Source organism: Ursus arctos, unplaced genomic scaffold (assembly GCF_023065955.2).
Source record: "Ursus arctos isolate Adak ecotype North America unplaced genomic scaffold, UrsArc2.0 scaffold_11, whole genome shotgun sequence".
NCBI classification, from domain to species: domain Eukaryota; kingdom Metazoa; phylum Chordata; class Mammalia; order Carnivora; family Ursidae; genus Ursus; species Ursus arctos.
The window spans coordinates 57243649-57258200 of record NW_026622775.1 but is presented as its reverse complement, the minus strand read 5'-3'; the positions used below and the strand labels follow the sequence as shown (position 1 = coordinate 57258200).

Genomic DNA, 14552 nt, shown 5'->3' with positions numbered 1-14552 from the left:
GTACCCCCAGATCTTGTGTTTTCATTGTATCAAATTTTTATTTCTAAATAGAACATTTGAAAACTTGTCCTTGGATTTTTGTTTATAGTAGAGAAATACAATTGATATTTTGCATATCAACCTGTATCTTTTATAAATATATATGACCTTGCTAAAGTCACCCAAAATTCTAGTAGCTGTTTTACAGATGACTTAGGAGACTACTTTGATAATTATATCACCTGCAAGTAAAGTTTTTTTTTCCTCCTTTCCAATCTGTCTTTTCCTTTTTTGCCTTAGATTTCTAGTAAATCACTGCACAGAATCAGTCCAGGTGTATACCCTTGTTTTATAAAATCTCTGGGTTGTGTTTTGTTCTTTTAAATATTACTGGTTTTAGTAAACAATTATCTTGCCTGGATTTCAATTGTGAAATGTTGTTCCCCATAATGTACAGCCACACATATCCCTACTTTGTATTTTGTTTATATGTTTAAGTCCGACACGCCTAGGTATGTCCCCTGTGTCTATACAGTTTAGCAGACAGTATTTCGGACAGTGTTTATGCTAAAACATTTATGCCAGTAAGGCTGCCACCATCTGCCCTCTGAGTTGATTGTGGGTTGAGGGTCACATTCAATGGTTCAATGAGTTTGCAAATTTCCTCAGGCTTCCAATTTTCTCTGTTATCTGGTGTCTCCAGCATATATCTAGTTTTAGTCAGACAGAAATGTATAGAGAATTTATTAACTCGGTTTCTATGGCCCTCTAACTTCCAAAACAATGGTTTAGCTGCTCTATCAGACACAGTGAAGTGAGTTTATCCCCTCCACCCAGAAAGAGGGCAGGTTTCTGTAACCTGAGCTGGGAATAAGGTTGAGGTAGCAAGATGGTAAAGCACCAAGACAAGAAAGCCAAAAACTTCCCACTAGCAGTTTTCACGTGTAAGTGCTTCTCAAAGTCTTGTCATGTTTGGTTGATTTCTAGTGCACTGATTTTTTTTTTAAATAATTTTGTCAAGTTTTATACTTGTCTTGAGGGATTTGCTCCACTTCCTCACACCTCCACTATTTTAAATCAAAGAATTTTTGTTTATTAACAGATACCATTAAGAGAATAAAGAGATTTATTTTAAGGAATTGGCTCACTTGATTATGGAGTTTGACAATGCAGGGAGAGTGGACAGGCTGGAGACCCAGGAAGAGTCAGTTTTGCAGAATTCCTTCTCTTTTGGGGGAAGGTCAGTCTTTGTTCTATAAAGGCCTTCAACTCATTGGATGAGGCCAACCCACATTATGAAGGGAATCTACTTTCCTCAAAATCCTACTTAACCTGTTTAAATGTTAATCTTACCTAAAAAAAAAAAAAAAAAAAAAAAAAAAAACTCTTACAGAAACATCTAAAATAGTGTTTTTCCAAATATCTGGACAGTATGGCCTAGCCAAATTGACACACAAAAGTAACCGTCACAGTAAGAGACATGTAAGTGACATAATTGAAAATTTGGTAACAAGTAGGTCTGAGGAAGAAATATTTTCATAGAAGGTATTTACATCCATATGAATACCCTACAACTGGCAACCCTGATGAGGTAACACTTGATAATCATGTAGACAACATGAGCCCCTATGATGGCAGCATAGGCAAACAGCAGTCAACAGTGGCAAGTTTATTAAATGGAAGTTCTTCCTAACAGAAGGAGAAGCAGTTTATCCTCAGTGGAATAAACATTTTCTGTAGTTTTAGGGGGTTTCCAGATTGCTGTGGAGAACGACCTGCTTTAATGCCTCTGGCTGATATCATTGATGGCTGGCCCATCAGCACTTGCAAAGGTTGTATAAACCTCTTCTTCCCTATATTAAAGTTCTTATACCTATAATAAATATCTCTGCCTGTGATTTTTTTTTTCTCCTATGTGTCTTTTTCCTGTACTTTTCCTAAACTTACTGAACTGGAGGCATGTCTGCCAAATAAGGAGAATGTGAAAGTAGGATGGTGTATCTGGTCCTCTCTGTAAGCCCATCAGTATCTACAGTCCTCTAAAGATTTTTGGTCAAGATCTTGAATGCTTTCTAAATAGTACTCTCTAGTAATTTCCTTGAAAATTTTAGGCTTTTCTCTTGGTTACAGAGAATTTAGGAAAAAAAAATATTTTTTTTAAAAGCTTCAGTGGGGCTACCTTGAACTGTATGACTTCTTTCGCAATCTTTGTCTTTTTCATACACAAATATTTGTTTCTGCCATACAGCTAGACAGCGGTTTTCGACTAGGGGTAATTTTGTCTTCCAGAGGAACATTTAGCCATGTCTGGAGATGGTGTTGATTGTCAAAATTAAGGGTAAGAGGGTTGTGCTACTGGCTTATAGTGGGTGGAGGACGGAGATGCTGCTGAACCGCATACTGTACAAAGGACAGTCTCCACAACACAGAATTATCCCTTACAAAATGTCAATCGTACTTAGGTTGAGAAATAATGACCTAGATTCTTACAAGGGTGATATAATTCCTCCTAATTCAGGGATAATTAAACCAAGGCTCAGTGATGTTAACTCGTGATCTACAGTTACACAACTACTAAGTAAAATCATCAGACTTTTGTTCTTTTCACTACATAGATTACTTCTAAACTTACTATTAAGGGTGGTTGTTTTTACCAGCTGCTAAAGTGAGAAAATTTTAGAAATGCCAGACTTCACACTGTATTTAAAGTGCAAAGGATAAGAGACAACTTGTGCAGCAACCTTTGAAAAGTACATGTAGCCTTGCCCATAGAAAATGCTTTTTTGCCAGTGATATAGATTAATTTTCATTTTCAGACCTATTTTTCTGAACAAAATGATCTGGTATTCAGAGCAGAAATGTTCGGCATAAGTAAATAAATGTATTTCACAACACAAACTTATCTTTGGAAACTAAATGTTATATCACACCTATGTGTCCTACAAATTAATGATAGTCGCTTTGTGATAATCAGTCTAAATAGTAACAGATCTATACATGTTTTCTAGCTACTCTATCTATCTTCCCGTGATGGGCTGAATTGTGTCACCCCAAATTTCATACGTTGAAGTCCTTAACCCCTAGTACCTCAGAATGTGACTGTATTTGGAGATAGGCCATTAAAGAAATAATTAAGTCATATTGAGGTCATGAGGATGGGCCCTAATCCAATATGCCTGGTGTCATTTTAAGAGGGGATTAGGACACAGAGACACAGAGGAAAGACCATGTGAGGACACAGAGAGAAGATGGCCATCTCTAAAAGGAAAGAAGAGGAAAGCAACACTGCTGACGCCTTGATTTAGGACTTTAGCCTTCAGAACTGTGAGAAATAAATTCCTGTTATTTAAATCACTCATTCTGTGATGTTTATTATGGAAAACCTAATTCACTCCCCAAAAACATATTACAGATCTATGTATACAATGCAGATGCAATACATGAGTATTGACATATTCCTAAATACCCCTATATACACTTTCCTTCACTGTCATAATCATTGCCTCCTCTTCACAAAACCCCAACATGTTGCCTGTTGCCAACTAACATCTGAAAGAAGTGAGTGGAAAATGGAAAAGTTAGTAATTATCCTTTGGCTTAATACAGCAGATTTTTCAGACATGTTTCTGTGCTAGTTGATCCGTAGATCAAAGACAAACAGATGTTTAAATGGGGGTGGAGAGAATAATTTTTCCTAAGAATTAGCAATAATCAGTATAGAAACTCAAAGAAAAACGACTCTGTGGCTCAAGACAGGCTCTGGAATTAATACTCCACCCCTAAGTGGCAAAGGATTGCTAGTACTTGTTGTTCTGCCCAAAATATCTTTTCTTTATTAGTATCTTTGTCTTTTAAGACTTACTAAAGAGTGGAATGGACTTTTGACCTATTACAGACAAAGGTTATCTTCTGGGCTATTAGAAAGAAAGGGTATCTTCTTGGTTTACAAAAGTGTTTTCGTGAAAATGTTAATTCCAATATGATTTTTTTTCTAAAATTGAACGTATAAGACAGCATTTTATGCCTAACGCATTTACTAAATCTAGTATTTTTCTAAAACAAATTAAAAAGTTTAGACAAAGTAATTTCTAGTCACATGGAGTGTTTAATTTTTTTTTGTTTTGTTTTCTTTCTTTTTTTTTTTAGAAAGACAGAAAGCACCAAAGTGGGGGGCAGAGGGACAGAGAGAATCTTAAGCGAGCTCCTGGCTCAGTGTGAAGCCCAGTGCAGGGCTCGATCTCATGACCCCGAGATCATAACCTGAGCTGACACCAAGAATGCTCCCTTGGGGGCCTGGGTGGCTCCATCGAATAAGTGTCTGACTTCGGCTCAGGTCATGATCTCAGGGTCCTCAGATCCAGCCCCATAATAGTCTCCCTGCTCAGTGGGGAGTCTGTTTTTCCCTCTTCCTATGCCCCTCCCCCTGCTCAAGCACTCTCTCTCAAACAAATAAATAAGATCTTAAAAAGATTTAAAAAAAAAAAAAAAGTCACACACTTAACCAACTGTGCCACCCAGGCATCCCTAATATGTTATTTTAACTCAGAATATACCAACTGATAACTTTAGAATGACTATTAAATATCTGTCAAATGAATTTTCTTGATATATTTTAGGTTAGAGTATGTACTTTCTACACAAATAGAATAGCTTCCTGAGTTTGAGTAATACACCAGCTCATGATTGTAAAATGAGGCAAACTATTGCTAAACCAAAATTTGAAATGTGTCAAATGTACTTCAGAATAGTATGACAAACCATTATTTAATCTAGGCTGCACTAAAATCTGGAATAAGAAAAAAACTAATACTATACAAAATTCACAGTATATATAAAAACCGTTTAATTTTATTCAGAGGCTTATTTATGTCCAAAAGTCTTTATGCGACCACCCCCCCAAAAAAACTGCCTATGTTTCTACAAATAGTTGTTATTTTAACAAATATATTTTAAACTCTCATTCAATATATATTCAGCATCTGCCAACAATTTCTCCTCCCTCTAAGAAGGTAATTCCATGGGACTTAGATGATATTAACATTCAACACTCTTCTGCATTCTTTTCAGTTTTTTCTTCTCTTAAGATAACAATATTCAGGCCTCTCCAATGCAAACACTTGACCTGGTCCAAGTTAGATATAAAACGTATCCCTTGCACATAACAACCATACCCACCTCAATTTTCACCATCTCAGTCACTGTTTGCCCGTTATATTTTCTACTTCTGTAACTTCTCTATCACTTCTGAAATTTCTTCTCATTTTTTCAACTGATGCCACAAGACACTTAAGGCCAAGTTTTCTCTCATAGGTCAAACACAATCTAACACTAAACTTGATACATTCGTGGTATCAGAAATAATTGTGAACTCAAATCATTCATGGCATTAAGAGAATAAAGGTGGCATAAATTCTTCATTACAAGTATTAACTGAAAACTATAAAAATACAACCATGCCAAATGCCAGAATTATAACATTTATAGTATAAATATTTCAGAATTTCCCTAATAATTTGACTACATGATACTTGGTACCTAAAAATCATTTAAAGCTTATTAAAAATAAATGAATAAGGCTACTGGTTTCAGCTTACACAGTACTAAGTAGGAATGAGCACTGTTTCCACCTTTACAAGAAGGAAAAAGCTAGAGATACACAAATTAATGATTTTCATTCAACCAATCAGGGAACTGAGGTCACAGGGAAAATAATAAGGAATCCAAAATGTACAGCCATTGTCAGTGATTTCCAAGTATTAAGTCTGTTTGCATAAGAAAGAATGAACCTGAGAATGAACCCTTCTTCAGAGCCACTCTAGAGAAGAAACCTAAGCTGGAGGCATTCCTTGCCCAAAACTCCATGACTGGCGAGTACAGTAATGTGGCCTCCTACACGTATTACCAACAGCCACATGAACACCCTCCACCAAGGGTCACAGGCCAACCTGCCACAACTACCTGGCCTTCCTCCATGCCATCTATCACCAAGAACAGTCACTAAAACCGTCACCAAGAACATCTTTGAGATCTGCACGATCCAGAAAGGCTGGAACTGCCTCAGCATGGGGCTAGCCTTTCCTGAGGGGCTGCCGCTATCCAAGCACATCTCTTTCCAATTTCAGGAGGAACGGATCTATCACATTAACCCCTACAGGGTCAAGGAGTTGGTCCAGAATCTCATGGTGCCAACGTTTGCCACTAGGATCTTTGGCCCCATTTGGAAGCAAGAAAACATTGCTCTTACCTTCAAGGAACTTTTGGGCACTGAGGGCCACAGGGGGCTCCTTCGATGCATTTGTTATCATCCTAGACATGATGCAGAACCACCTCCTACAGATGCTGCATCTGGTGGTCACGTAGAAGCCTGCCTCCCTTAACTCAGAGAACATCCGCAATAAGAAAGTCAAGATGTCAAAATGTATCTCAGAAGTACTGGAGAACAATGTGCTCCCGGACCGGTGTGGGGGGGACCCCAAGGGAGAAAATGAGGCCACCAAAGTGCACTTGGACGACCCCACAGTGTCCTGTGGGTTCACCATTGCCACCTTCACAGTGTAGAGAACAAAGAGGTAGGATGGGTGCCCTTCTTCCCACTCTGTGGCAGAGTCCCGAAAGATCGTAAGGCTGAAGTGCGGCTGCAGTTCCGCAAGGTAGCTGCAACAGCTTCTAGCAGCAGTGCAAGCCCAAGTTGCTGGCGAAGTGCTTGCAGTCCAAAGAAGCCACACATACCAAAACAATGTCCAAAAAGCCCAGCATGTTCTTCAATCCCGAGGAGCAGACACTGGACCTGGCTTATGGTAGTTGATACAGGCACGGGAAGCGCCCAGACGCCCGTGAGCCCTCACCCTGGACGACTTCTGTGGCACGCAGATGCACTTTACGTTCAGTGACTTGCTCTGGGAAGCGCGGCGGGTCTTCACACCACTGCTGCACAAGATCGCGCAAGAAGCCCCAGCCCATCACCTACCTTTACGGCAGCCGAGGCCCTGCAAAGGCCGGTGGCTGAGCTGAGGGGAGCAGTGAGCTTCCTGTACCCAGACACCTTCAAGTAAGTTAACTTTCACAGGTTCCCCTGCCCCCTCCTTGGCTCTGTGTCCTTCCCAGCTTCTCACTTCCCAACTCCACTTGGAGAGGAGTTAAGGACCATAGTCCTCAGCCTGACATTCCTGGCCCCTAGCAAACCCTGTCCGCCCCTTGCAGCTGCTGCCTGAGTCCAGTTACATTCCTCCAGCACTGAACACTAAGACTTGTACCGTGACTGTCCCCTGCCGCCTCAGGTTTTGTCCACGGAACTGAGTCCCAATGGAAGGAAAGAGAAGAGTAGCCCTTCCATCCATCCCAGGTTTCTCGGCCTAGAACAGGATGATAGAGGCGACAGGGAGGCAGTGGGTGGGCCTCAGTGGGGCAGTGTCTAGCTCACATCTTTGTTGGCTGTGAGTAAGCTCCGCAGAAGTCGCGGGGAAGAGATGAGAGCATCCACGTGGAGGTGCTTATCAAAGGCTGTGAGAGGGTGCCCGCAGCCAAAGCAGCCGCGGGGACATTCCACATTCCTGATCACTAGCTGGAAAGAGATCTTCGTGCCGCCCAGCAATCCCTATGTCTTGGGCCGCCTGGATATCTCTCTGCACCACCAGCTGCCTCCCATCACTCCAGCTCTCCACTCTGTGGCCATCCCCACCCTGCCCATATATAGGTGCCCCCCCCCCCTTGCTACTGGAAAAGCAGAAGCAGTAGATGGGATGCCCCACCTCAATCCATTGCCATTAAATCCACAAACAGGAAAAAAAAAAAAAAAAAAAAAAGCAAGACCATTTTTTTTCTTAAAAGAAACATAGTTTCAAACAAGACTTACATGACCTCAAGATGTAACTTATAGATGGGAATCTGTAGGTTTGCAACCAGAGCTTCCCAAGTGTAATCTGAAACTGCCCTTTGTATTAAGAGGGCAGGGAGAGACCTGGTGGGCAGTTTTTTTGTTTTTGTTTTTGTTTTGTTTTTGTTTTTGTTTTTATTACGATATGTTAGTCACCATACAGTACATCATTAGTTTTTGGTAGTGTTCCATGATTCATTGTTTGCATATAACACTCAGTGCTCCATGCAATACTGCAATATGTGCCCTCTTTAATACCCTTAACTGGGCTAGCCCATCCCCCCACCCCCTCCCCTCTAAAACCCTCAGTTTTTTCCCCCAAGTCCATAGTCAGTTTTAATAAGCAAAGGGAAGTTACATAGGAGGCTTGCCTTGAGTGGAGAAAGTGGATCTTTGCACCCATCCATCACATCGATTTTAATGAATCATCGAACCTTACATCGGAAACCGGGGATGTACTGTATGGTGACTAACATAATATAATAAAAAAACATTAAAAAAATAAAATAAAATCTTTAAACAAACAAACAAACCAGTCCCCCAAATTAGTGGTCAAAAATAGAACACAATCTTCAATAAATAAAATATAGTTGACAAGCATATGAAAAAATGTCCAGTATCAATCATTAAGAAAATGAGAGTTAAAAGCACAAAATACTACCATACATCTATTAGAATAGCTAAAAATAAAGATAAAAACAATGCAAACGGGGAAAAAAGTCTGAGAATACCAAATACCGCAGAGAATGCAGGGCAACTGGAACTCTCATTCACTGCTGCTTAGAATGCAAAATGTTATGGTCACTTTGAAAAACAGTTGAGCAGTTTTTTAAAAAGTTGAAAAGACATTTACCATTTGAACCAATTATATCACTTCTATATATTTACCCAAGCAAATTGAATACTTATGTTCAAACAAAAGCCTGTATATTGAAATTTATAGAAGATTTATTCAAAATTGCCAGAAACTGGAAACAACTCATTTGCCCTTCAGCAGGGGAATAGTCTGTGTCTATTCATACAATATAATACTGCACAGGAATAGAAAGAAGTGAACTATTGTTTCGGGACAAAATACCTATAAGGTTGGGGAAGGAGAAATATGTGACTAAAAAGGGTTTACCCAATGGAATACTTAGGGCAATGGAACTATTCAATGGTACAAATAGCATATGTATTTGCTAAAACCTATGGGATTGTAACTTCAAAGAGTGAACTTTAAAAACAAGCAAACAGCAATAATAACAGTAAAGACATCAACCAGAATATTAGGAAAACCCAAGATGAAATGCAGTCCCCTACAAACTAATTTAACTGTATTATATTTAATTGTTATATACCTCCCTTAAAGACATGAAGAAGAAAGAAGCAGAACTAGGTAACTTTGGAAAACAGGTTTTGATTGGATTATTGTATGGTACTATAATGATGGATACATGTCGTTGTGTATTTGTCCAGACCCATAGAATGTACAGTACAAAGAGTGAACCCTAAGGCAAACTAGGGACTTGAATGATTATATGTCAGTGTAGGTTCACCAATTGTAATAAACGTATCACTCTGGTGGGGGATCTTGATAATGAGGGAAATTATGCATGCGTGGGACCAGGAGTATATGAGAAATCACTATAGCTTCTCAATTTTGCTGTGAAACTAAAATTGCTCTAAAAACACAAAGTCTTTAAAAACATAAAAAAGATAAGTGTAAAATCTTAGTGAATGCTTTAAACATTTCTAAATAATATACAGATTATCCTTAAAAATCTTAAGTGACTATTTTACAAGCTTTTCTTATAATCAAGTGGTTATATTTGTCTGTGTTTCCTGAGAAAAATTATAGGAGACTCAATTAGTAACAGGGCCATTATTGTATGTGATCCTTTGATTCTCATCTTTAATACTGTAAGGTCCTGATTGTTTTTACAACCTATCACTGATGTTCTCTCCCCAGTTACTTTCAGACTCCTGGTCATGAGAAACATATGTGTTCCATGTTCCCCCCAACATGACTTGATGCTCTCACTGACACTTATCTTTTGTCTTCCCAAGAGATAACCCCCATGCCTATATGACCTAGAGCATGCAAAAGACCCAGCAATTAGAACCATACATTTAGATCTAGCATAGAAGGTTTAAATATTTATTTATATATTAAAATATTTATCTACATTTTATTCATTTAATCATTATTAGATGAGATTAGATAGATTGATTTTTGCTGCTGTTTCTCAAACTTTAATGTTAAACAGAATAACATGGAAAGCTCACTAAAACAATTTTCTAGGCCCCATTCCCAGAAATTCTAATTCAGTCTTTTGGGATGTGGCCCATGAATTTGCGTTTCTAACAAGCTCATGGGTTATGCCAATACTGCTGGCCCAAATACCAAAATTTGAGAACTGTTAATCCAAAACATCTCATATATCTTCCTTTGATTACACTCTTTTATATAATCTGGCAGAAGAGATTTCTACAAATCCTATTTCTTAATCTTAGAAGTGGTCTGTACACAGGAATAGGCTATATAGGTCTACTTCTAGACCAGTTGTGGCTAAAACTTATTTATTTCAGAATGTAAAAAGATCATCATAATCCTAAAATTAATTTCAAACATTTACAAATGTTTCTATGTAAGCAGTATAAATAAGATACCTACATGGTATATAATTATACATACAGAGCCTCATTTTTATTAATATGTCATTGCCATTTTGAAGCAAAGCTTCCATGAACAGCATTTATTACTTCAGAAGGAAAAGGTAAATTCAAAAACAATATAATTGAGAAGGAGAAGTAAAGGTGGTGTTCAAATTGAAAATCCAGTGACATACAGAAAGTGAAATGCCAAATATATATATCAACTTCTATTTATGAATAAGCTATGCATATAGAATACAAATTACTTTATGTTACATTACTATCAACAATATTATCATGTTTTCTGCACATACTTGAAAAGTTGCATGGAAACAGATATCCTGCTGTTACTACAGTGCTTATTAGAACAATTTGTAATCTAGGTTGTGAAAAAAAATTCCTTTGAGATACATGTAAACAAATGGGGATTTTCCTTTCTTGATCATGAAGGCATAGAGTCACTTGAGAAAATATTTGAAGCAGTCTGGCCATCCATGTGGATCATCAGTGTAGTCCATTGTTATTTTGTAATTTTTTTTAAATTTTTATTTATTTGAGAGAGAGAGAGAAATAGAGCATGACCAGGGAGGCCCAGGAGAGGAAGAAGCAGGCTGCCTGCTAAGCAGGGAGCCCTACATAGGGCTGGATCCCAAGATCGAGGGGATCATGGCCTGAGCCTAAGGAAGATGATTAACCCACTGAGGCACCCAGGTGCCCCTATTTTGGAATATTTTTTACTATCTGCAAGCTGGTACTCTTTCCCTGAATCTGACAAGCAAAGGGCAGGTTAATGTTCTGGAGTGTGTTCACAAACAAAGGGCAAATTAATTGTTCTGGAGTAAACACAGATTTAATGCATCATGATGTCATTTTTGTGTGCATTAATAGCTCAACTTCACATTAGAATTTACCACACACCATAGACTATTTTGTATTCAACAGTGCACAAAAACTGATTTCACCCACAGGCTTGATTTCTCTCTTTAAAGTAGTCGTCCAAAAAGAGGAACTATGGTCCTCAGATACAGAATATGTGTGTCAAAATGCTAAGAAGAAAATGAGCAAGAGGTTCACTCTTTGTAGCTAACCATAATCTAAACTATATCAGGGCACCTGGGTGGCACAGAGGTTGGGTGTCTGCCTTCGGCTCAGGGCGTGATCCTGGCGTTCTGGGATCGAGCCCCACATCAGGCTCCTCCACTGGGAACCTGCTTCTTCCTCTCCCACTCCCCCTGCTTGTGTTCCCTCTCTCGCTGGCTGTCTCTATCTCTGTCGAATAAAAAAATAAAATCTTTAAAAAAAAATAATCTAAACTATATCAGTAATATTTATCTTGAAGCAAACATTTTCTTCTAACTGCTAATACGAAGTCTTACAGAGTAACCATTCTGTTGAACAGGTTTGGAGACTGTGTCCTTCCAAAAATTAAACCCATTCATTTTTTTACTCTATTTTTTTATTTTTTTTAATTTTATTTTTTTTAAAGAAAGATAGGTTTTTCTTTGTGTGTGTGTGTGTTTTTTTTTAAGATTTTATTTATTTATTTGACAGAGATAGAGACAGGCAGCGAAAGAGGGAACACAAGCAGGGGGAGTGAGAGAGGAAGAAGCAGGCCCATAGCGGAGGAGCCTGATGTGGGGCTCGATCCCAGAACGCTAGGATCACGCCCTGAGCCGAAGGCAGACGCTTAACCGCTGTGCCACCCAGGCGCCCCTATTTTTTTTCTCTATTAAACAATAAATAACCATCTGCTCTTTCTAAAGCACTGTCATTGGCATAGCTTAGACAAGGTTAAGGTGAATTGGAAATTTGGAAATTACCTCCAAAATAATAAGGATCATATTGTAGATTTACAAAGGATATAAAAAGATAATTTATAAAAACTCAATAATAAATACATTTAAAAGAGTCAACTTTATTTGAATATTTTACACTTGAGTATATAGGGAGTATAACTTAACCAGTCTAGAGGTGGGCAAGTAGTCAATACTGGTTTTCAAAATGAAGTGGTGATTCCTGTCCTAGGTCTTCAAGAACAAGAATGAGTAGACAGAAATTACGGAAGTTGGGGTGCACAGTGTGAAAGTTCTAAACAATGTGAATAGCTATTATAAAAGAAATTATACAATGTATGCCATTTGCTATGTTTTAGGTATATAATAAAGTGATAGAATCGAATTTCTGGTGAGAATTGGGTTGGGTGTCAGAATGTGAAAAATAAAAATTAGGAATGTCAAATAAGTAACTATAACAACTCAGGTTCAATTCCATGCCCCATTACTACAAGATCAGTGAGCTTAGAAAAATAACAACACTTCAGATTTTCCATATGTTAAATGTGATGATAAAAATACCTATTTAATAGGGTTAGTGTGTAAGTTCTGTTACCATTGCTGGCATGCAGTGCTATAGGTATATATCATTACTATCATGATATTGAATGTCAATTTTAAGCTAAAAGAAAAAGTGATCCAATGAAGGGGTATGTAAGAAATCTTATTATTTCAAATGGGTTCTAGCTCACAGTTAGTTTCCAAACTATTAACAACCAATTTTCTAAAATATGTACATATTCACAGCAAAAGGAAATACAATGGATGGATGTTAATGTAACATTTTTCATAGTGATTAGTTATCAGTGAAATAACACATCTTAATCTCAGTATATTGCCTACTGAATTTTTCAGTTTGGCATGAGAGTCTAAATACTGTATCTGAGGGAAATAGTTTTCTTTGTTCAAATGAACAGAAGCGTGAATTTAAAGGCTAATGTAAAATGCTGTGCAAACGATAAAGGCTCAGTATGTTTTTATTGAACAGATAAATGGGAAACTGGGAAGACTATATCAAGTTTTTTAGACATAGTAGTACAAAGAATGATGAGTTGATTCAAAAACACAAATCTTCATCTTTCTCTTTCTCTTATTTGCTCTCTTGCCTTTCTTTCCTGAGAAATTCAGGCATAAAACTATTAGGTGCAGCAAAGCACGAAAGGTAGCCACTGTGGAGTTTGGAGAAGGAGGTGGAGGGGAGCTCAAAGTGCAATGTCAGAGTTTAGATGAGCCGAGGCAAGTTTTCAGGAGAGCAGCAGAAGCTAGGCTTGGAAAGTTACAACAAAAGCAAGGGAGAGAAGAGCATACATAGGCAGAGGAGTAGACTGGCATAGGATATCAGAGTCTGATCAGTGTAGGTCATGATGTTTAGAGTGAGTGCCAGAAAGGGGAAGCAGGGAAACTATGCAATAGGCTAAATCAGTAAGGGATACTCAATAAGAGAGTAAATAGAGTGAGAAGGGCTTGCTCATAGGAGACAAACAGAGCCGATTGCAATGAGGAAAGTAACTGTGAATGGGAGCTACCAGGGCATAATCATGGTGAGAGGGTCATGCATGCATGGCGGCATCTTTGGGGTATCAGAAACCAAATCTCAAAGAGAGGCAGTCTTTGTGGGATGACAGAGCTCAAGTGGGGTGAGGAGGACATCCTGACTTGGAGAGCTGAAACCCACATGCAGTGATGAAAACTGCATTTGGGGGAAGAAACTCAAGAAGAGGAAAAACTAGAATGAGCCTTGTAGTTTGAATCTAAATGGAGTATTTCAGTGTGAAGTCATGGCTTTTTATTAAAAGATATAAAAATAGATGTAGAAATAAATTATAGATATTAACATGAATGCGTTATATGTGCATGGATGCATACATGTAGAGCCTAATTATGTCCCCTGAGGTGGCTTGGGGCATGGAATAAAAATCAGCACATCTAGTACTTGTACCTTGGTTTCTACTTAACATTTTTGCCCCAAAACAAAAACAAACAGAGCTACTTGGAGAAATTGCTGATTCATGGGCTGGGGCAAAGAAAATAAAAAAAGAGCAGAGAATATCTTCCGCCAGAAAGAATGGCATTGCTTAATAAAAAAGAAGAATGTTACAAACGGACACAAAATAGTAGAATTTCCCTTCCCAAATCTGGAGCAGTTTGATCATCAAAATAAATTAAGATAGAAATAAAAAATATCCCACTAAATAAATTAGGAAATCACAACCACATATAAATAAAAATAA

General features: G+C 38.1%; 1 protein-coding gene across 1 annotated transcript; it reads left to right on the top strand.

Moving 5' to 3' along the window:
• Positions 1-1133: 1133 nt before the first annotated feature.
• On the top strand, positions 1134-6985 carry G6PD (glucose-6-phosphate dehydrogenase). Its single transcript, XM_057309980.1, is given in 8 exon segments — positions 1134-1219; positions 5755-5872; positions 5874-6254; positions 6256-6529; positions 6532-6633; positions 6636-6815; positions 6818-6920; positions 6922-6985. Coding segments are annotated over 8 exon segments (1308 nt in total).
• Positions 6986-14552: the final 7567 nt, after the last annotated feature.